Here is a 24,380-nt window from a genome sequence, read left to right as displayed (position 1 = left end):
CTATTATATAAGATGGGTCCCATTAGGAAACTCTGAATTACAGAAATACCATCTCCCATAGACTCCATTCTAATCAAATAATTCACATTTTTAAAAAAACCTTTCTATCTGGCTTATTTCATGTTTAAATGATTATTTAGTAGACTTGATTAGAGATCCAAATTAGAGAAATGTGTCCTTGTGTGGAAAACCCCAGGCCCCGAGCATTTTGGATAACATCTTCCATCATTATGTATAAAGTAAATACTTATATTATTACTATAATTTCACACTAATTACTAGTTGCAAGTCACATTAAAATTTGTTTTTTATCATCATCTACAACGGAGCACTGGTTTTCTTCATGAGTTCTTTCCTGGAATTCATGTTGGGTCTGAACAATATAATAAAACATTTGGGAAGGAAGAGACACACTACTAAGGCCCAAGTTGAAGATAGAATGGCAAAGATCTCCATTGCCTCTGTATATTTGCCTTGTGAACTGAGAGATGCTGGAATGAAGGACACCCAGACAATGAGAAAGGCCAGCATGCTAAAGGTGATGAATTTGGCCTCATTAAATGTGTCAGGGAGCCTCCTGGCAATAAAAGCAACAATAAAACTTACAGTGGCCAAAAGACCAAGATATCCTAACATACACCAGAAAGCTGTGGCAGAGCCATTGTTACATTCAATGATAATAATTCCAGGTTTGGTTTGAATATTATACTCTGGAAAAGGAGGTGCCTTTAATAACCATGACATACATAAGATAAATTGTAATCCAAATCCAATAGCAATTATTATATAAGACACCAAAGGACTGGTCCATTTCCTCAGTTTGCTACCAGGTTTGGTGGCCATGAAAGCAAAAACCACCATAATGGTTTTGGCAAGAATACAAGTGACACAAAGAGTAAAGATCAAGCCGAATGCAGCTTGGCGCAACAGACATTTGCCTGGGTGAGGATAACCAATGAAAGCCAAAGAGCAGAGGAAGCAAAGGGACAGACAAAGCAGAAGAAGACAACATAAAGAATAATTGTTGGCTTTCACTATAGGGGTTGTTTTATATTGTATGTAGATTTTCAAAATAAGAACAGGAACCCAAAACGATGCAACGCCTGTAGCTGCTAGAGCTGCCCCTAAAGGATCTTCATAAGAGAGATATTCTATGTTCTTTTGGAGGCATTTAGACTTCTGTAAGTTTGGCCATTCATCCCATGAACACTTAGCACAATCAACAGAATCTGAAAGAGATTATAAATAGTAATTTGTCCAAGTGGCAGCCCATGAATCTCCTACATTCTTTTACATGACTACATTACAAAGGTAAATATTGCAGTATTTAATTTACAGGCAACACTATACAATTTATGTTTCTATGTTCTTCTTTGACCTGTGTTGTACCTTATGTTTATTGGCAACATATAGTATGGCAAGATCAAAGAACACTAACAGGTAAAAAATGTTAAAGTGCACATTCAATTGTATAATTACCATCTCTATACTGGGTCACTGGGAAATGGTATGGAATTCTTCACTTGCCTGTATGATTGGAGATCTCTCCTTGAGGGCAAGGAATACACTGGAAGCAGCAGGTTGGCTTTCCTTTTACATTTGCCTTTCTGAAACCTGAAGAACAGCTCTGGCTACAGACCGAGAGAGGAACCTGGGACAAATTTTACCTTGATCAGCTTCATAGGTCATTTATACATCATTTTCCTACTAAAGGCACATCATTGGTATTTTATATTTATTCAACATCTATTTTGCTACTATCTGTATGTGTACAATGGACAAATGCATGGCATTGGAAATCATACTATGACACATGGACAGTTATTTTTATATATTGATTTATTTGATATATATTTTTATACTTTCCATGTAGTCCCCTATCTCAAAATACAGTTTCAAACATTGCCCAGTGATAGCATTGTACCTGCTGGCCTCCAGTCCAAGAGATGGCGCTTATGTTAATAGAGAATACTTGACCAAAAGATGCAGTGACATCATAGCTGCCTATATTGACTTGTTTTATAGTGCCATCTGGCTTTAGCTTCCAATTTACAATATCATAGACTGCTGGTGGATCACCATTTTCATCAAATGTAAGCTCGCTTCCACTGCTCAGTGGAACCTTCACCTTTCCCATATACTGCAAAAGCTGTAGGGAAGTACAAAAAAGGTCATAAAGCTGTAATCCTATCATTTAACTTATTAGAATACTGCAGACCTATCAAGAGAGGACCACATTAAGGACTAATGCAGTCCTTATCCAATGATCCAATGAATTTTCACTCAAAGCTTAGCTTTATTGAAAAAAATCACAGATAAAGATCACATAATTGTCAATGACGTTATACAAGTAATGAACATATAGTATAACATATACTCTTTAAGACAACTCATACTGTATGTATACCACTTTGTAGCATATACATCTATGATATTTCCCCTAGATACAATGAGGGGGGTGCCATTGTACAGCTAAGCCTTAGAGGGAAAGGGGGTATAATCTAACTGGGAGCAAACATGGACATAAATCAGTGTTAATTTGGTCAAACAGGTGTCATATTATCGTGGCATGTGGTCTGGGCACATTTGGGTGCTTTATCTAAAGTTTACCTTGAAATTTCCGGTTCATGCATAATGTATTGGTTCTTCCAATGGATTTTTATAACCTGCCCAATATCTACTTGGCCACTTTTTGGCCAGATATGATAGGCAGGCTGTCAGGCAACTTCATACATGGGCTAAAAAGCCGTTGACACTGGAGTTAATATTTGTATTTATTGACAGATTTTCAGGTTATGTTAAAATCTGGTACTGTACATGGATTTATGTGAATCAATTACTAAAACTAAAGTCACGGCATATATAAAATTTAATAACAATATGACAAAATTGTTGAAAATAAAAAATAGTAACGGAAACTGTAAAATATTGCTGTAGTGATACCGAGGAAGAGGAAACATCATTTACAAAAATTGTTCACTTATTCAAAATGTATTTTGTGTAAAAATTTAATTTTTTTTTACTGTTTGTCAGATAGAAAACATGTTTTGGGAGATCCTTTGCATAATGTTTGGCAATTATAACATACATTAGATATGTCAGACTATATGCTTTGAGATCATGTTGCTTGGTCATCATTTAGATTAAACATTACCTGCCATGGTGTGAAATTGGATATACTGGGGCATATCTGGTTGGAGAATGGACTTTGTTCTGCTTTACAGTTTTTTAAATCTTCTAAGGCCCTGGCCACAGCATGCACAGCAGTGTAGACATTGTAAGTGACTCTTAAACTAGAAATGTCAGTAAAGCTATTTTGAATATTTCCTAGAATTTCTTCACCGGTGCACAGTTTGATGGAATCTGCTGATACATCTGTGAGGTTTTTCTCATCCTGGAACTTGCAATTGAAAGATTTCTCCCAGAGAAGTCTTACCCAATATTGCCCTAATGACACAGAAGGGTGAAGTTTGTCAATAAACTCTCCAAAACCTGGAATCCTGCCACTATGTAAGGCCAAGCCAATGGTTCCTGAAAGAATTTCTGAAAACTTTCCATCAGAAAACAAAGTGGAAGTGGACCATGCTTCACTGGCAATCAAAACCTTCTTGGTAACATTCTGTATAAACATTTCTTCTAGAATAGGAACCAAATTAATAGTAGGAGAGAAGACAACTATAGCTGTGGCTGTTGACTCTTTCATGACTCTAACAATATGATGAGCATTTTGGTCAGGTTGACTTGTATGTATGGACTCTGTGAAGGCTACACATGCTCCAGCCTTGATTATTTCTTGGTTTATCAACTGAATTCCTTGCTGACCATAGTCATTGTCTGTTGCCAATAATCCTACCCAGGTCCATCCAAAATGCAGCACCAACTTTGCCAGCCCTTGTGACTGAAAGGCATCACTGGGGACAGTCCTAAAGAAGGATGGGAATATTCTATGGTTGCTGAGGAGAGGGCTGGTTGAGAAATAGCTGACCTGAAGGGAAGTAGCATTAACAGTGTTTAATAAACAAAACAATTCTATTTTTTTTAGTTGACTCACCCTGTTAGTCAAGATAAATTCTTCATTCAGAGAGTGTATCTAAGGTATCTTAAGTACTGTCTCAGACTTTCTTATACAATTATACAGGTATGGTATTTGTTATCAGAAACATGTTGTCTAATAAGTTCCCATACAGTATTCAATTTATCAAACAGTTATTTATCTTTTATTTTCAGTAATAATAAAGTATTTTGTAACTGATATAAAATATCCCATTTTATAGCCTTACGGTATGGTGCACCACATGATGGAAACCCTCAGGTCCCACACATTAAAATAATATATCTCACATAATTTTTAAATGTTGATATATCACAAGTGGAACTTTCTAAAAATACACTTTACAAAACAGATCAGCTTATTGGGACTAATTATAATGATCACATATAATTAAATGGTATTTAGTGATGGGCGAATTTATTTGCCAGGCGCGAATTTGCATGATTCGCCGCCAGCGAATAAATTCGCCGGCGTCAAAAAAAATTCGCCAAAACGGACGCCGGCGTCAAAAACGGGCGACGGCGTCAAAAAACTGGCGCAAATTCGCCCATCACTAATGGTATTGATTAATATCTGGGATAGCATGAGAAATCTAATTTTCATTAAAATTTTAATGAATTGTTCTTTGGCTCTGGCATGAATACAAGTCCTTATATCTGATTATTATTTCAGTAAATACTAGGTGGATCCAAAATTTAAATATTCATTGACAGCTACAAGAAAGGTTTGAATGGCTTTTAACAAGAAAGAAAATTCAGGGTTCGAGAAATAGCTTAGTACAAAGTTTATACAGGGATTGATCCAATGGACATCTCGGATTCAGGAAGGATTTTGTTCCTTCTCTTAGGCAAATTGGAGAGGCTTCAGGGGGGTGTTTTGTCTTCCTCTAGATCAGGGATCCCTAACTTTTTGAACCCGTGAGCAACATTCAGAAGTAAAAGGAGTTGAGGAGCAACACAAGCATGAAAAATGTTCTTGGGGTGCCAAATAAGGGCTGTGGTTGGCCATTTGGTAGCCCCTATGTCATGTGGATTGTCAACCTACACTGAGTCTCTGTTTGGCAGTGCACCTGGTTTATATGCAACCAAAACTTGCCTCCAAGCCTGGAATTCAAAAATAAGCACCTGCTTTGAGGCCACTGGGAGCAACATCCAAGGGGTTGGAGAGCAACATGTTGCTCACGGGCTACTGGTTGGGGACCACTGCTCTAGATCATCTAATGTTTAGGCAGATTTTATGTAGACAGGAAAGTTTTAAGCAGCTTAACAAGACTTTACAGTTTTACAAACTTTTGCAGGTAAACAAAAAAGTATCACTTTATTAAAAAATACATGGAAGACATACATGGATTATATTCCCAAATATTTCTACATTATTCATGCATGGGAAGCACTATTCAGTATGTACTTGTCATGTCATGTGCAACACTCTAGACATATTTAGGGCTGTGGTGTAGTGTAGATATTTTTGGAGTTCAGAGTTAAAAGAATTGGGCTGACTATAACACATATTTTATGGCTGTAAATATACACTATCTAGATATATTTTTCCACCAAAATTGCAAAGGTTTTGCACCAGCCATGTTTCCTTGATCAGAACATAGTAAAGAAATAATTTACTAAATACTGAAGTATAGTTAGTATTCCATCAAAATATTTGCGTTGCTCATTTCCCTGGAATAAACAAAAAAGTTTCCCCCTAGAAGCAATATAAATAAATATTATTTTACAGTACATAGAGACTTTATACTGCCTCCTTTACCTGAGGATATCTATACAAGCCCAGCACATGAGCCACTAGAATTGAATGGGTTGAACTAGAAGCACCTATAACAGCAGCCAGAGGGGTAACTTCTAGACACCTGTAATTGGGTATGGGCCAATTGATTCCAGACAAAATCTGTAGAGTTCCTTCCAACTCCTTCTGTAATACCTCACAGGAATCATACATTTGAAATCCCAGGGTGGTGTTGGGAAGAATATCGGGGTTTCTGTTGATCTCATTCACAGCAAATATCATAGCCTGGAGCTGCTGGAAAGTCTCAAAGTGAAATCTTGAAGAAAGATTTAAAGAATACACATATAAATGAGGTGCCTCCATGAAAATTTTCTAAACAATCTCAAATCCAATTTTTACTGCATCCTATAGATTGGTTTTATTTATATACGGTGTTTGTTTCTTAACCAAAATTATAAAAAAACTTTATAATTTCCAATAATTGTAAGTTTGACCCAATACTTAAAGGAAGGCTCTTTTTTTTACAGAGCCCATATTGCAAAATGTTTTTGAATCATCAAAGTGGATTACCATTAGGTTAGCTAGGTGTCAAAACCATTATTAAAGTCATCCAAGAAATCCCTCATTACTTCTTCCCTAGCTAAAGAAATCTGTTGCTTAACGCTTTTGACAGAACATAAAGCTGGCCATAGATGCAAAGATTTTCGGGCCGTGTGTGGAATGTCCCGACATTTTTCGTGACGTGGTGATCAGTCGTTCAGACCATCAGACAGGTTAGAAAATTTCTGTCGGCTACTGATAATCTCTGCATGTATTGCCAATCTGACAATATCAGTGGGAGACTGTATTCGAAATACTATTGGTAAACTGAGCAACAATCCAATAATATATGCACCGGAAATTGCCAAAAGAGTATCTCCACAACTGCAAGGGTATATCAAACTGAAAGTGACAGTGGGAGACTTTTACCAGCTTTTGTCAGACCTATCTTTTGTGGGATTGCTGTCAGGGGCAGAACATTATCTCATCTGTTCTTTTACTACTTTATTTGATCTAAATGGTTCATCAGGAAATGGCATAGAACCATTGTTTGCCCGATGTGAAGGTAAATCTGCAAGTCTATGGCCACCTCAAGTCTTACAAAGCAATGTTCATCGATTAGCGAAGCCTCATCTTTGCCACTAAGCTATGGAAATGCACTGACATTTGTGTCAATTTGAAAGAAAATATAGGTAAATAGTTCCAACTTTGAGTTGTAGTCTATAAATGAGAACCCGCATTGTTGAATAGATGCTAATGAATTTTTCATAATTCACAACATTGCAAAATTTACAGGTTTTTTTTAAAGAAAAGCCATTGCAAACGGATTTAGGTAATTCATCATGATTTGTGATGAACAAAAACAATTAAATCAAATAATTCTAAAAATGAAAAGGTGCAAAATCAACTGTATAATAAATATGTTTGACTATGGACAAGAATGCATGACTGGTTTAGTACCAGTCAATGTTCCCTCTAAGATGTGTGCTTGTGCACACACATTTTGAGACCAGCACACACAAGCAAATCGTGGTGCGCACAAAGCATTTTGTGTGAAAACACAAAATGTTGCAACAGAGACGGCTCTGGTGCGGGGCGTGCAGCCGGGCCCTGCCCCCACCCTCTTCCGTGCAGCGCTGCAGCCGCTGCAGTGGGGCGTGTGACTGCCGGGGGGCCCTGCGGGGGTGCGGACCCTGGTCCAATTGTACCCCCTGCTCCCCCGGTAGTTACGCCACTGTGTTGCATCTATTCTGACCTGTGCACACAGTTTTTAAAAATGTGCACAGAAGTTGAAAATGTGTGCCCCAAATAATTCTTTTGTGCACATGGCCAATAAGGAATTAGAGGGGACATTGGTATTAGTATTTTCTATTTATGGAACATAAATACAAAACATTGCTGTATTTTTTTACCTGGAGGTTTGGGAACAGTGTTTTTTTCTTAAAAAAAAATATCTAGTGATGGGCGAATTTATTCGCCAGGCGCGAATTCGCATCGAATTCGCAGCGAATTCGCAGCGAATTTGCGCGATTCGCCGCCAGCGAATAAATTCGAGAAATGCCCACGAAAATTCACGGCGCCATTTCGCGAATTTTTCGCGCAAATTCGCCCATCACTAAAATGTCACATAAAAAGTGAAATGGAGACTCAATGGATGAAAAGTGAACAAAGAACATCAGGGGGTTATTTACTAAACTCTGAATGAATCTGGTCAGGCTTTTTGGGATGAATTGCAAATTTTTGGGGATTTATTCTACAAAATGACAGAATCTGAAAATCTGCCACCTTAGACCTGCCGAGTTTGTGAATAAGTCAATGGCAGAGGTCTCTTTCCTATTTTGACGTTTCTGTGGTCTGCGCTGGAATTATCCCAAAAATCCAATCAGCAATTCGTGAAAAAACCCAGAACAATTCACAGGATTCTAGTTTTCTCTTTATTTTATAGAGTTTTTAACCAAACCTATTAAATTGAGCTTTTTTTAATAATAAATAAGGTAAAAATCAGGTTTGGGAGTTTGGTCATGGTTGTTTTATTTTAAAAATGTGATAAATTCAGATTTTAGTAGTGTGATGATTTAGTGTATATTAAAATGCAACGTTTTTGGGGAGTTTAGTATAGATGTGTGTAGATGTATATGTAGTACGCACGGAGCACTATTAATTTCAGTGTGGGTGGAGTTTGGTGCTGAAGCTTGCTTCATATAGCTGAAGCCTGCATATAGTTACAGGTATAGGATCCATTATCTGGAAACTGTTATCCAGAAGACTCCAAATTATGGGAAGGCCATCTCCGATAGACTCCATTTTCATCAAATAATTCAAATTCTTAAAAATGATAATAATGAGAAATGAAATTTAAGAGAATGTAATGAGAAAACCATACCTTGTACTTGATACAAACTAAGATATTATTAATCCTTAATGGAGGCAAAACAATTATTTGGGGTTTAATACATTTTTATATTATTTTTTTAGTAGAAATGGAGGTGAAAATTACAGAAAGATCCCAGGTCTCTATCATTCAGGTCCCATACCTGTACATCATTACAGAATTAAGGCTACTCAACAACACCCCAAGAGTAACATTATCTTACGTTGTACAGTTGATTCCGGGAGGTTTCTCAGTAAATGACACTTGCTGATACACTTTGTCTATATGAAGTGTGAACAATCCCCCCAACATCACATCCCCAGGCTGTATAATTCCCTTTATCTCTGAGACTTGGAGATGACAAACTTGTTCATCGATGTACAAAGCCAGAATAAGTTCCAACAGAATAAGGCGTAACACTACTGTGTGTAAAGGATCCATTGAATTACCAGTCGGCATAAAACCTGCAAACACAAATTACATTGTCATTTGTTCATTTCCACAACAGTTGGAATTACCCAATGCATGCCTCGTTGGATTTCTTCTAATGCAGAGAGATTTCCAAAGGTAATAACTGGGAATTCTATTTTGGGCTAGGATGAGAATAGCAGTGGTCAGTGTATAACAGAGGTGGGGGGTTGGGGGCTAGAAGATGAAAGGCAAAGGATAAAATAAATCATATAATACTTACTTCTCTTTCATGGAATGGGATTCTTTAGTTTCCCTCCTACAGAGAAAATGAAATATGATGTGTTGGTCCAACTGCAGCATTAACTATTTCAACTCCATAGTAGATTGTGGCAGAGCATTTATATAAAATTCATGGCTGCCTTTTCTGTTCCAAAGAACCAAATGAGACCTCTCTATAGAATTCTCTACTATTTAATTGTTCTTGGGACCTGGTTCTAACTCAAGGGTAAATCACTTTTATCTATGGATTTGATAATATCAGTGCCTGAATACAAAGCTTAACCATTTCAGTGAAGCTGATTGTAATTCATTATCAGCTGAAAAGGAGACCAAAGAGGAAGAAGGAAAAGTGCATGGATAAGGGATACTGGGGGAATATTTAGAGGGAAAAAAACAAGGAGGATTGCATGGACATGATTGCATATGAATAGGGAATGTATATTGTAGGCTAAGGGGCAAATTCATCAAGGGTCGAATATCGAGGGTTAATTAACCCTCGATATTCGACTCGGAATGAAAATCCTTCGACTTCGAATATCGGAGTCGACAGATTTTGCGCAAATTCGAAGGATTTCAATCCAACGATCGAAGGATTATCCCTTCCCCATAGGCTAACATTGGGTTCGGTAGCTTTTATGTGGCGAACTAGGGGGTCAAAGTTTTTTCTTAAAGAGACAGTACTTCGACTATCGAATGGTCGAATAGTCGAACGATTTTTAGTTCGAATCATTCGAAATTCTAAAGTTTTTTACTTCGAATCCTTCACTCAAAGTTAATGAATTGGCCCTTAAGTCTCTAAAAGGGGCAGTTCACATTTTAAATTATCTTTTAGTGATTTTTCCCGTCCCCAAACTGGATGCCTTACTAAAACACAGAAGGGCTCATTTATAAACGTATTCAGCTTTATTTATAAAGCTGGACAAGATTTATGTTCAATAGTGATCAGCTAAGTTCTCCCATTTAGCTTCGCCGGAAAAATGTGCAAAACTGCAAAAAAATGTGCAAAACGGATACAAATTTGCAAAATGCATTGAAGTCAATGGGCGTTGAAATAAATATCTCACTGTGATTCACAAAGAAATCAAAAATGGCCACAGCAATGCAATATGTATTTGCTGGGGGGAAATAACCACATTTGAAAAAAAATATGCCTTGCGCAAACTTTATAAATAACCCAGAATGTGTGCATAAATATTCACAGTTTGCAATTATGTCACATTTAAAAACCTTTTGAGGCCAATCACAGTTCATAATTCACAAATTGCTTGCACATTAAATACACCAATCTAGGGGCAAATGCGTTACTGCGCTGCATGAGGTTGTGTGAAGCCTGAGAAGCTTTGTGCTCCACCAAGATTAAAGGGGACCTGCCACCTGAAGAAACAATTCCAAATCCTATTTTATGACATTAGTCAAGCAAAATAAACTTCATTTACAATATATAAATTATTTCAATCTTGTTTCTGTTATTAAAGGAATTGTTCGGTATAAAAATAAAACTGGATAAATAGATAGGCTGTACCAAATAAAAAAATGTATCTAATATAGTTTGTTAGCCAAAAATATAATGTATAAAGGCTGGAGTGACTGGATGTCTAACGTAATAGCCAGAACACTACTTTTTCAGCTCTCTTGATTTCCACTGATTGGTTACCAGGCAGTGACCAATCAGTGACTTGAAGGGGGGCCACATGGGTCATAACTGTTGCTTTTGAATCTGAGCTGAATACGGAGGATCAATTACAAACTCACTGAACAGTTATGTCCCATGTGGCCCCCCTTATAGTCACTCACTAACTCCGAGTTAGAGAGTTGAAAAGCAGGAAGTAGTGTTCTGGCTATTATGTTACACATCCACTCACTCCAGCCTTTATACATTACATTTTTGCCTAAGCAGGAAGTTGTGTTCTGTTTAATGATGGGCGAATTTATTCGCCAGAAGTGAATTTGCTGCAAATTTGCGTGATTCGCTGCCGGTGAATAAATTCGCGAAACTGCCGGGAAAATTCTCTGGCGTCAAAAAAAATGGATGCCGGCGAATGTGCCGTTTTGCAAAATTTCCGGTGAAGCGAAACAGGGAAAAATTCTTCCATCACTAGATCACTAAGATATGCAGAATGTAAAGTGAAAGTTATTACCTGCCCCGCCTCTATGCCTAAGGCACACAATATATGATTGGCAGCTGAGAGTTTTTAAAGCATTTATAACCAGTATGGATGTTTTAATAAAAAAAAAAGAATTTGTATTTTGTGTTTAATTTTAAAAGAACTTTTATTATACAGGATGTGATAGGCCTCTTATAAGTGTAGGTTTGTTCCCATGATGACACCAGTTTGTAGGTTCTTAGGTAGGTAGGACTCTGATATACATGGGGGCAGAGACTGGTGTCTCTAACACGTTGGTGTATGATGTGATTTGACTGTGCCATATTTGGTATACAAAGGAAGTTCTCTTTTGTCATGTCTTCAAATATACTATTCCTGGTACCGATGTTTTTTGTGAAAATTTTGAGAGTTATAATTCAGCCAGGAGACCCTTTATCCAATAGTGTTGCGAGGGTCCAGCTATACTCTTGAGGGCAGATGTAAATCATACTACCCCAAAGTATTTATGGTGCTACACAAATATAAAGACAAAATTAAAAATGAATTTATAGCTAGGGATGTAGCGAACTGTTCGCCGGCGAACTTGTTCGCGCGAACTTCGACCGTTCGCGTCCGCCGAATGTTCGCGAACGTCGCGCGACGTTCGCATTTTGAGTTCGCGTTCGATTCGAATACAAATCGTTCGACCATTCGAATTCCTGCGACCGCTAAAAATCGAACGATTTCCATTCGTTCGAACGATTGTAAGCATTCGATCGAATGAAAATGCTTCGATCATTCGATTCGAATGAAAATCGTTCAATCGAACGATTAAAATCCTTCGATCGTTCGAATCGAACGATTTTAGCGGGTGTTCGAAGTTCGCGAACTGTTCGCGAACGTTCGCATTTTTTGCCGGTGTTCGCAAACGGCGTTCGCGAACACCAAATCGGCAGTTCGCTACATCCCTATTTATAGCAGCCTGTTAACTTTTTACAATCCTTGCGGTGGATCAAAGTACCATAACTTAATAACTGAGATGATATGAGTCAAAATTACATTTTCTTCCTTTGTCTTGTGTTTTTGTATATTACATTACATAGTTACATTGTTAATTTGGGTTGAAAAATATCAAAGCCCATCAAGTGCAACCCCTTCGAATGAAACCCAGTGCACATATGTTATACAGAACTACCTATACACTCTCCTATATAAACTGTAAATGCTATTATCTATTCTAAACTAAATGTAGATATTAATATCACAATAACCTTGGAAAGTATGTTTGTTTGAGAAATCACCCAAGCCTTTCTTAAAGGAGTTTATAAAATCTACCATCACAACATCACACGGCAGGGCATTCCCAAACCTCATTGCCCTCGCTGTGAAGAACCACCTACTCTGCCTCAAATTAAAGTTCTGTTCCTCTAGTTTAATGGGGACATCTTCTTCATTGATCTGTTTTATGGGGAAAAAAGATCTCCTGCTATCTGTCTGTAATGTCCTGAAATGTACTTGGAAAGAGTAATCATGTCCATGTCCTCTCCCAAGAGCCTCTTCTCCAGAGAAAGCAACCCCAAACTTGAAAGTAAAATAGTAATAAATAACTGACCTACAATCAATAATAATCTTCATTACAACACTCACAAAGTAAGATCTAATGGGAAAGGAAGAGAGTAAGTAAACCTAGTACATGATTTAAACAAAATTACCTTCCCTAAAATTAAGATTTTTATAGCTACTAGTGATGGGCGAATTTCTCCCGTTCTGCTTCGCTAAAAATTAGTGAATTTGCGAAACGTGAAAATTCCTCGGAAAATTCTAGGATTGTCACGGGCATCAAATATATTTTTTCGCCGGCGGTGAAACTCAAAAATTCATCGCAAATAAATTCGCCCATCACTAATAGCTACCCGTTCTTGAACCAAAGTCCCTTCAACATAAATGTTGATCGTTCATTTTCTACTGTCTTTCTTAATGCTTAATGAGCTGTATCTTGGCATTCATGTTGGGTCTAAACAGTAAGATGAAGCATTTAGGGATAAACATGCACCCTACTAAGGCCCAACTAGAGGACAGGATGGCAAAGATCTCCATTGCCTCTGTATATTTGCCTTGTGCACTTAGAGATGCTGGGATGAAGGACAACCAGACACTGAGAAAAGCCAGCATGCTAAAGGTGATGAATTTAGCTTCATTGAAGTTCCCAGGGAGACTTCTAGCTAAGAATGCAACAATAAAACTGATGGTGGCCAGGACACCAAGATACCCTAACATACTCCAGAAAGCTGCAGGAGAACCATTGTTACATTGAACAATGATGAGTTCAGGTTTAAGTTGAATGTTGTATTCTGTAAAAGGAGGTGCTCTGAGCAACCATGTCAAGCATAAAAGAAACTGTACAAAGAAACAAGAGAATATAAACATGTAGGACACTGAGCGACTGGTCCATTTTCTCAGTTTGCTGCCAGGTTTTGTGGCCATAAAGGCAAGAACCACTAAAATAGTTTTGGCCAAAATGCAAGAGATGCAGAGAGCAAACACCAACCCAAATGCAGCTTGGCGGAGTAGACATTTTTCAGGCTGAGGGTAACCAATAAAAGTCAAGGAGCAGAGGAAGCAGAGGGACAGACAGAGCAGAAGAAGACAACTTAAAGAATAGTTATTGGCTTTCACTATTGGAGTTTCTCGATAAGTAATGAAAAGTCTTAAGATTAAAACTGGAATCAAGGTGGACAAAATGCCTGTTGTTGCCAAGCCTGCCCCCAAAGGATCATCATAGGAGAGGTATTCTATATTCTTTTGGATGCATTTAGATTTCTTCAGGTTAGGCCATTCATCCCATGAACACTTCATACAATCAACAGAGTCTAAAAGAGAACACAAAATAAATGGATATACTGTTTGTACCCTTTTCTATAAACTTACTGTAAATATTAAGAGGAGGACAATACTCAATTTACAACAATGTGAAATGGTTTCATATGAAGACTAACAATTTGGTTAAAAATGGCTCCTAGAAAGAAATAATATAATTAAAGCGCTATAGTATTGCTTCTATTATATGTGCGGAATGCAAAGGCTGCATTGCCTTTTGTTTCCTCAGAAATCAAGGAAAACCAGATTCAGGCAGAAAATAACTGGCATTTACAAGGGCAAGAACCAAGGATCAACCAGAAATCCATTAACAAGTGAAAAGTGTGAACATACTGTTTACAATAAAAAGCCGGTGTTAATAATTTTGATAATTTGTGACATTGTTATTTCAATCAATTACAGTGGAGGTTCCATATGTTTAGTCCATGAAGGTCCTTAGTACTGGCTCTGAATGACCAATGGATACAACAATATTTTCTGTAACCTTGTTAGCTAAGGGATGGGGCGTATTTATGAAGTCATGTGTGTTTTCTGCTACAGACAGAGCTCTTACTTCACCTCTATTGTCATAATATCTGACAGGAACCTGAAAGTGTTGGTTTGTCAACATACACCTAAGGGCATCTCAGACTTGCAACCTAAATTTTTATCAATCACATGATCCAACCCTCAACTGCTTTATTTGCAACCCAACCTACTGCCTGATACCACCATGAAACCAGAAGTTTCATCATTGTAGGCCATCACCTTGGATCAGAAGTGATGTCATCTCAAGCTGACCAACATCCACAAATCCTACACAGAATCCAGAAAACTTCTGTACCCCTGTCAAAGTGTCACATTTATTTATCTGAACTTGCTCAGGTTTCAGCGCACGTTTTTCAAAGTCAATATGTAGTCTCTTCCAGTGCCTCAATGTGTGTGGCATTAATAACTGCATTAACATCTGAATCATCCAGTATGTCACAACTTATTCGTGTCTATGGTCACAAACCACTATGGGGACCCTGGAATTGCTAGTGTTGCATCTATGAGTGCAAGAGTGCACTTTTCATTGGAAAATGTATCTACACCTGCACCTTTGTGCTTTGAGTCAATGTCCAATAGTGGGTAATGTTGGTAATAGTAAAGATCTAAGAAGGTCTCAATTAGTTCCTTGAAAGTGTTTTACTGGGATTCAACGTGTATCATCAGTAAGCAATTATGGTATAACTTTATATCTTTTTTATTTATCTTTTTATTTATTTAATAGACCAATGTGACTATTGTGACATTACATGAGAGACACTGGCTCCAGTGTTGAATCTTATTGCTTAAGTACTACAGGTCTTGTGGAGCTCTGGCAGGCTTATTGCCACAGTTTCCAACAGGCATCCCGACGGGCCTCACATGGGGCACATTTCCTCCATAACAATCTCCCAAACAGACATGGAAAATCAATTTGTGATTTATTTATTTACACATGGAGGTAGCCTTACAGTATATGTTTTGTGTTCAACAAACATCTAGTCTAGCCTTTGGCTAAGGGGCACATTTACTAAGGGTCAAATATCGAGGGTTAATTAACCCTCGATATTCGACCATCAAAGTAAAATCCTTCGACTTCAAATATCGAAGGATTTACCACATTTACTTTGATCGAACGATCAAAGGAAAAATCGTTTGATCGAACGATTAAATCCTTTAAATCGAACAATTCGAAGGATTTTAATCCATCAATCGAATGATTTTCCTTCGATCAGAAATTGCTTAGAAAGCTTATGGGGAAGGTAGGCTAACATTGGTGCTTGGTAGGTTTTAAGTGGCGAAGTAGGTAGTCAACGTTTTTTTTAAAGAGACAGTACTTCGACTATTGAATGGTCGAATAGTCGAACGATTTTTAGTTCGAATCGTTCGATTCGAAGTCGTAGTCTAAGGTCGAGGTAGCCAATTCGATGTTCGAAGCAGCCAAATTTTTTTTCGAAATTCAACGTTTTTCTCATTCTAATCCTTCACTCGAGCTAAGTAAATGTGCCCCTAAGTGTTTGTTGAACATGAAATGTGTAATGCTACCTCCATGTGTAATTAAATAAATCACAACTGTTTGGGAGATTGTTATTCGCGTGCCTACTCTACATCTTTATGGTGGGATCTGCTCCCTTAGCTTAAGGCTCAGGGCAGTGTATCTGGGCTCTTCCAGTAAGTTATGTGCGTCATTTTTGGGCATTTCTTACATCTTTCCAGTAGGGATGCACCGAATCCACTATTTAGAAATCAGCCAAATCCCTGAATCCTTTGTGAAAGATTCAGGCAAATACCGAACCGAATCTGAATCCTAATTTGCATATGCAAATTAGTGTCAGGAAGGGAAAAAGATTTTTACTTCCTTGTTTTGTGATGAAAATTTGCACATTAGGATTCAGATTCTGTTTGGCCAGGCACAAGGATTCAGCCGAATCTGAATACTGCTAAAAATGCGGAATCCTGGCCAAATCCAAAACCGAGTCCTGCATTCGATGTATCCCTACTTTCCAGTCACAGACCCTTGTCCCCTGGCACTTGCATTTTGCAATTTGCAACAACATTGCAGAGCTACACCCATGTACAGATAAATATGAATATATTGACAAATCTGATAAACATTGTCCAAATATTTATTTATAAAGACTCACCCTTAAATACCTTGCCTTCCTCTGCTAGAAAATCTCCCCCATTATTTTCTGATTGTATATCTAATATTTATAAGGACATTTCTGTCATGTAAGCAGAAGATGAATCCATCACTTGCCTGTGATATTGGAGATCTCACCGTGGGGACATGGGACACATTGGAAGCAACAGGCTGGTTTCCCACTTATGGGTGCCTTCCTGAAACCTGGGGTGCAGCTTTGGCTACAGACAGAGACGGGGATCTGGGGTGACATTTAATGTAATGTTATTGTTTTAACAGTGTGGGAAACAGCACAAAGTCTCTTTCAACAATGTGTTTGGATGTTACATAAGCTCATTTACTGACATAGAAATCTTTCATCAAAATTATTATTATTAACATGTATTTATATAGCGCCAACATATTGCGTAGCACTGTAAAGTAAATGTGATTATACAACTAAATCACATGAATTATATACATAGAACATATGGAGTTACATACTTCACAATCAATACAGGTACAAAAAGGTGAGGAAGGCCCTATGTAGAAAGAACACTCTAAAGGGAAGGGAGTAATACACAAGGTGTGGGAGTGGGAGTGGGCAAGATCAAATTAAGTGGGTGAGAAATGTGGTACTGTATGTGGTGTTGCGTTTGGTAGTTAAGCAAAGTGAGGGTAGGCTTCTCGAAACAAGTGCGTTTTAAGAGATCTATTAAAAGCAGAAAGGTTGGGAGAAAGACATAACGTGGGAGAGAGTTCCAGAGGAGGGGTGCAGCCCTTGCAAAGTGTTGAATGCAAGCATGTGAGGAGGTAATGAGAGAAGAGTTGAGTAGTAGGTCAGTAGAGGAGCGTAGTAAGCGATTGGGTGAGTATATAGAGATGAGTTCAGAGATGTAGGGTGGGGCAGAGTTATGAAGTGCTTTGAAAGTCAGTGTCATTAATTTGAATTTGATTCTGAAAGGTAACGGAAGCCAGTGCAGGGATTGACAGAATGGTGAGGCAGAGGAGGAGCGGTTGCTGAGGTGTATGAGCCTCGCAGAAGTGTTCATTATGGACTGGAGAGGTGACAGTCTCTGGAGGGGAAGGCCAATCAAAAGAGAGTTACAGTAGTCTAGACGTGATATGACGAGAGAGTGAATAAGAATTTTGGCAGCATCTTGGGTGATAATTGATCGTATTTTGGATATGTTCCTTAGCTGGAAGTGACATGATTTAATAAGTGACTGGATATGAGGAGTGAATGACAGGGCAGAATCTAGGATAACCCCAAGGCACCAGGCCTGGGGAGAGGGGGTGATAGTGGAATTGTTTACTATGATGGATACTTCCTGGATGTTACTGGTGTTAGTTGGAGGAAAGAGAACCATTTCAGTTTTAGAGAGGTTTAATTTAAGGTAGCGTTGCGACATCCAGGTAGAGATAGCGGACAGGCAGGAGGAGACCCGAGTTAGGAGTTCTGGGTTGAGATCAGGAGATGAGAGATAGATCTGAGTATCGTCAGCATAGAGGTGGTAGTGGAAACCATACGAGTTGATTAATTTGCCGAGGGAGGAAGTATAGAGGGAGAATAGTAATGGTCCCAGGACAGAGCCTTGAGGAACCCCAACAGAAAGACATAGGGAGAAGATGATACTCCATTGTAGGAGACACTGAAGGAACGATTGGTGATGTAAGAAGAGAACCACGAAGTGTGTCACGAAGGCCAAGTGAATGAACACTGCATTGACTTGTACCTCAAAATAATAGAGCTGATTTACCAACAAAGGTGCTCAACTGCAGCAGTGCAGTAACCCATAGCAACTAGACCTTCACTCTTCTTTTCTAGTTACAGAAGACTAGTGGACTGATGAAAACGCATTGCTGATTGATAGCTATGAGTAATGGCACTCATAAGTGTTAATTGCTTAGCACAGTAATGTGCATTACCTCAGTAATTAAATTAAATGTATAAGCAATATTAAAGTCCCAGTAATTAGGGTTTAATTGGTCTTCCTGACCAGCAGTTCTAGGCTGATATGCCCAGTAGTTAGTAACCAGGGATCATGGTCATTGTTTAACCTTGGGTTTCAATGTGTCAGCTTGGGAAATTTGGATATAAAAATATCAGGATGGAGGCACATAGGTGTTAACACTCCCACCCCTTACCTTGTGCGTTATTGAGATGCACAACATATAGAGTAGCAGGAGGAGCAACCTGCACCAAGGATTGCCATTAATTATGGGCAGAGCTGCACCTCCTGATACTGCTTTCTGAACCAAACACCAGAATTTTGGATCTTGCTCTCAGTGCAGAGATCAGTGAGAAGTGTGCTCTTGTATCTGCAGGCCACTGTGATACAGACCACTGTGCTATCCCTGGAAATACCTGGTTTTCAAGTGGAGGTAGCACCAGGGTTGCCCCTCATCAAGAAGCACAGCTGAGCTTATTGAGGCAGGAGGAACTGAATGCTACTGAGGTGCAAGAAGCAAGTATCTTTAATAAAAGGGATTCAGGGAAATTTGTGTGATAGCAACTGTGCTAGTGGTTGAAAATGACCCCTTAGGAGTTTTAGGCAGGGTTAGCAACTGTTACATACCATTAATCTAATTTACAAAGTCATGTTGCTTAATAACATGTTACACATTTAAGGGGTTATTTACTAAACTCCAAATTTATCTGGTCGCTTTTTGGGGCAAAACTAGAATTTTTCTTTTTTATAAAAAAAGGCTCCAATTTTTCAAGATTTTTTACAGCATGATGATGCGAAAAGCCAGAATCCAAAAATCTGCCATCTCAGACCTACCGAGATTGTGTAGAAGTCAATGACAGGGGTCCCTATTTAAGCCAGAAAATCAGATCAATTTGGACCTTTCAGGCAAAAAACCTGAAAAATTTATTTTTTATATTAAAATAATGAGAACAATTAGAATTTTAGTAAATTAACCCTATTTTTGTAGTTGAGAAACCAAATTTGGTATTTGGTTCTCAAAGACAATATGACTATGAAGATTTTCATTCATCGAGGTCATGATATATCTAGTATAGGTCAATCTAAAAACAACTGGACTTGCTGAGTAATCAAGGAAGACGTCTTCATTGATTACTCAGCAAGTCCAGTTGTTTTTAGATTGACCTATACTAGATATTCTCAAAGACAACTGCATTTATTTACCTGTTGGTCTTCTGTGTCCCAAAAGATGGCACTTGTGTTAATAGTGAGGACCTGGTCAAAAAATGCTGTAGAGTCGTAGCTGCCAACCTTAACTTGCTTTATGGTGCCATCTGGACTCAGCTTCCGATTCACAATGTCATAGATTGCAGGAATATCTCCATTTTCATCAAAGAAAAGCTCCCTACCACTGTTCAAAATGATCCTCACTTTCTTTATGTACTTTAAAAGCTAAAAGTTTGGGGTTGGACAAAAGTATGGCAATTTAATAATGATATATTCTCATTGAATTTATACATTTAAAAGATTTTAAATCAGTGTCTGTCTTTTGTTTAATGATACATTTTCATTAAATATCGATTAGCATGTGTATAACTAAAGTAGAACAACTATAGAAAATAACGTACCCCCTACTGTAAAATATAAGGACGTTATGTTACTAAGGAGCTCCATGACCATATACAGTAAACCCAAGGTGACTTCTATTATCTTCATATTTTACACACAAATTTCAGTAAGTCAAGTGACCAAAATGACATCACTAATTATAATTGATGACATCACTTAGCACCATTTATAAGGATATCATTTGCAAGGTATTCAGGGATCTTGTGTATTATATTACTAGAACATACAGTATACTTGGATGCTTTCAGACTTTTTTTCATTTAATTATTTTATGATTGTAGGTTGTGGTGGGATTATGGGCCACCATGCTAGTTTAAATGGGGTTCAGAAGGTGGAAGGGAATAATTTAACAGGTGATTTGTCCCAAGTCACAAGGAGTTGGCACAATGAATCAAACCAGGGTGTCTAGCATGAGATACCACAGCAAAGACTGAGCACTTAACCACTTGACCAACTCCTCCTAGCACAACAAAGAAAAAATCATTTACTGACATATCATATTGATATATATATTGGTTTCTATATTTGTAAATTCAATTCTCTAAAAGATTGACAAAGTCAAAACTTTTACCTGCCAAGGTTTAAACTGCAAAATATTCAAACATTTTTTATCCAAGAAGATGTCATCTCCATTGTTGCAGCTTTTCAGGTCTTCCAAAGCTTTGGCCACAATATATGTAGCAGTATATATATTGTATGTTCTTCTTAAACTTAAAACATCATTGTAGTTATTACTGATATTTTCTAGACTTTCTTCTCCTGTGCACTCTTTTGTAGGCACTTCCTGTGGATCTGTGACGTTTGTGGTATCCAGGAACTGACAGGAGAAAGTTTCCTCCCAAAGTATCTTGAGCCAGTGTTTTGCTATGCCCTTAAAAGGATTGGCTTTGTTGAGAAATTCTCTAAACCCTTGAATTGTCCCGCTGCTGAAGGCCAAACCAATAGTGCCAGAGACAATCTTTGAATATCTGCCATCAGAAAATAAACTGGAAGCTGTCCATCCATGACAACCAACCAACATTTTATTGTAGAGGTTCTGTCTTAACATCTCTTCCAGAATAGGAACCAAATCAATAGGAAGGGAGAAGACAATTATGGTAGTGGCTGTTGACTCCTTAATGACCTTAACTATATGTTTAGCATTACGGTCTGGCTGACTCATAACAATAGTTTCACTGAAGGCCACACATGCTCCAGCTTTAGTAATTTGTTGTTTTACCAACTGAATTCCAACCTGACCATAGTCGTTGTCTAAAGCCAATAAACCCACCCAGGTCCAACCAAAAAACAGAACCAGCTTTGCTATTCCTTTTGACTGAAACGCATCACTTGGAACTGTCCTGAAAAAAGAGGGGAATATTTTCCTATTGCTCAGGAGAGAGGTGGTTGAGGAATGGCTGACCTGTTAGAGAAACAGCAAAATTTTTTCAATTTAAAAGTTGTCGTATATGATGCTGACATCAGATTAGAGTTTTAGGGGATTATTTATTAAAATTCAAGATTTGGAGAAAAAAACACCATCACAAACATTGTTGAAATTGAGTTTTTTACAAACTCAATTTTTTAAGATCTATCAATTAAAAATATTTAGAAAATTTGAATTTAAAAAATCAGCAGCTGAAAGTTGGGGGCAAATTCACTAAAATCTGAAATTGCGCCGGCGACAGCTTCTCCACACTCCGCCGCACTTCGCCAGGCGTAGTTTCGCCAGCGCTACTCAAATTCACAAAAATGCAAAGTTGCGCTCAGGGAGGCGAACAGTAGCGAAGTTGCGCTAGCGTTAGTTCGTCAAGCAAAGTGAAGTTACGCTAGTGATGCCTAATTCGCATACGGCACCAAGTTAAAGTACAATGGACGTATATGTAGCAGCAAATACATTACACTACACAAGCCTGGGAAAGCTTCATAAAATAAAATGGAGTTGTTATTTTTCCATATACATGTGCCCACTGTATAGTTTCGCCATATCGCAACTTCGCCTGGCGTAAGGGTGCGAAGTAGCGCTAGAGTAGGTCCACTTCATTCACGAATTTATGCCAGTGCCTGTTAGTAAATTGGCAAAGTAATGAAATTACGTCACGCTGGCGAATTTGCGCTAGCGTTAGCTGCTTCTCACTTTAGTGAATTTGCCTCTTGGTGAGCATTTCAAGAAGTCAGTGGGAGGTATATATTCCATTTTTTACAAAATTTTGGCAAAAATTCTAATTAGTTCTAATTAAGTTCTATATAATCTCTGCAGCACAAACTAAAAATGTCATAGTTTTACTTCAGATAGCTTTATAGACAAATTGTTAAGTTTTTTAAGAAGTTTTTAGAAGGTAACAGAATTCAGTTGGGGAAACTGGAGTTAAAATATTCTGCCTAATTAAGAAATATAAAGGATCATCAGAAACACTATGGAACTCTAACACACCAACAACTGTAGTTGTCTATATGAGCCAATTCACAAAATCCATTTAACTGAGGGCATGGAACAAACTAGCAATACAGGTGCTAGTTAGTATAGACAGTTGGTCAAAGAGCCAATCACTTCACATCATGAAAACAATTAGTGATGGCATTAGTCAAGGGTGACATTTTTTTGCCAGGTATGGATTTGTGGCTAAATTACACATATCACCATCATTAATATTTTCATGAAACCCCCGCAAAATGTAATGTGAAAAAGTTCGGCTGAAAAATTATACCACAAAAAACTTTTCATGAATTTTTGCCATTTCCCGAATTTCATGAATTTTCCCATGGTTTCACAAATTTTTCTGCAAAGAAAAATAGCAGATTGACTCATCACTAATAGCAATTTCTTCCATGAAAATATAACTCTAACACGTCTGTTACTGTATAAAGAGGGTACTGTTTGACTTTGCTCTTCATATGGTTATATGGTTTTATAAAAGCTTTTAACATTATTATTATTATTATTATTATTATTGATAATGTCTCTTACCTGAGGGTATCTTAACAGTCCCAATAAATGAGCCAACATTACTGACGGTGTAGAAACATAGGGCCCGATGACTGCAGTAAGAGTACTATCTAGACACCTGTAATTGGGAATGGGCCAACTGTATCCCGTTAAAGCTTGTAAAGTTCCTTGCAAGTCTTTCTGTAAAACGTTACATGAATCAAACACTTGAAACCCCAGAGTAATATTCTGGAGAATGTAGGGGTTGCTGTTAATCTCATCCACAGCAAATATCAGGGCCTGGAGCTGCTGAAAGTTCTCTGAGTGGAATCTTTGGATGAACATATTAGTCTCATTATAATTGTTTCTCAATCACTGAACATGAAGTACAAGGTCACCATTAACACCCACAAATTACACCCACAACTGCAGTTGCCTGGTTGATGAGATTCATTAAATCCAATCAGATATGCTTAATTTAGATCAGATTCACTAAAAATATGAAACATGTTGGCTGGTCAAAATAAGGTTCTATAAAGATCAATAAATGTTCTTGGTCCAAGAGTCAGTCTGCCTCTGACATTTTCTTGAGCTAATGAAACACCACCAAAATATTAGAATCATGCAAATATTATAAACTATGACAACTGATATTTGTTGACCAAAACATGATCCGGATAAAGTTACAAACATAGATGAAATGGGAATATAAATTAAGGTATGGAAGTCACCATAGAAAGAAGGGTAGATATATAAAAACATATTTTTTTGCTTATTACAGTGCCATGGAGGTTAAAAAAACACAAGCCCTTCTTACATTGTACAGTTGATGCGAGGAGGTCTTTCTCTGAAGGAAACAGGGTAATATACTCTGTCAATATGAAGAGGTAACAAAGCTCCCACAATAATTTCCCCAGGCTGGAAAATCCCATCCAT

The 24,380-nt window shown here is 37.8% G+C and overlaps 1 protein-coding gene across 1 annotated transcript; it reads right to left on the bottom strand.

Moving 5' to 3' along the window:
- Positions 1–318: 318 nt before the first annotated feature.
- LOC108710394 (extracellular calcium-sensing receptor) lies at positions 319–24,380 on the bottom strand. Its single transcript, XM_018251529.2, has 12 exons — positions 24,262–24,380; positions 23,487–23,775; positions 21,111–21,941; positions 20,937–20,999; positions 20,135–20,362; positions 13,783–13,870; positions 8,923–9,163; positions 5,813–6,104; positions 3,155–3,985; positions 1,925–2,149; positions 1,528–1,651; positions 319–1,229 (listed from the first exon to the last, which is right to left on the bottom strand). Exons 1-12 carry the CDS (start codon positions 24,378–24,380, stop codon positions 319–321), a joined length of 4,242 nt encoding a protein of 1,413 aa, XP_018107018.2.

Source organism: Xenopus laevis, chromosome 3L, assembly GCF_017654675.1.
Source record: "Xenopus laevis strain J_2021 chromosome 3L, Xenopus_laevis_v10.1, whole genome shotgun sequence".
In the NCBI taxonomy this organism is placed as follows: Eukaryota; Metazoa; Chordata; class Amphibia; order Anura; family Pipidae; genus Xenopus; species Xenopus laevis.
The sequence above is the reverse complement of the archived record's forward strand: the minus strand, read 5'-3'. Positions and strand labels throughout refer to the sequence as shown.

Bases quoted from the DNA above. Each gene is read 5' to 3' on its own strand.
- LOC108710394 (XM_018251529.2), bottom strand. From the start codon at position 24,380: ATGGATGGGATTTTCCAGCCTGGGGAAATTATTGTGGGAGCTTTGTTA. The intron at 20,363-20,936 runs GTTTGATTCATT...CCAAACTTTTAG, and splicing joins ATCTCATGCTAGACACCCTG to CTTTTAAAGTACATAAAGAA. The intron at 1,230-1,527 runs GCAAGTGAAGAA...AATCTCTTTCAG, and splicing joins AGAGATCTCCAATCATACAG to ATTCTGTTGATTGTGCTAAG.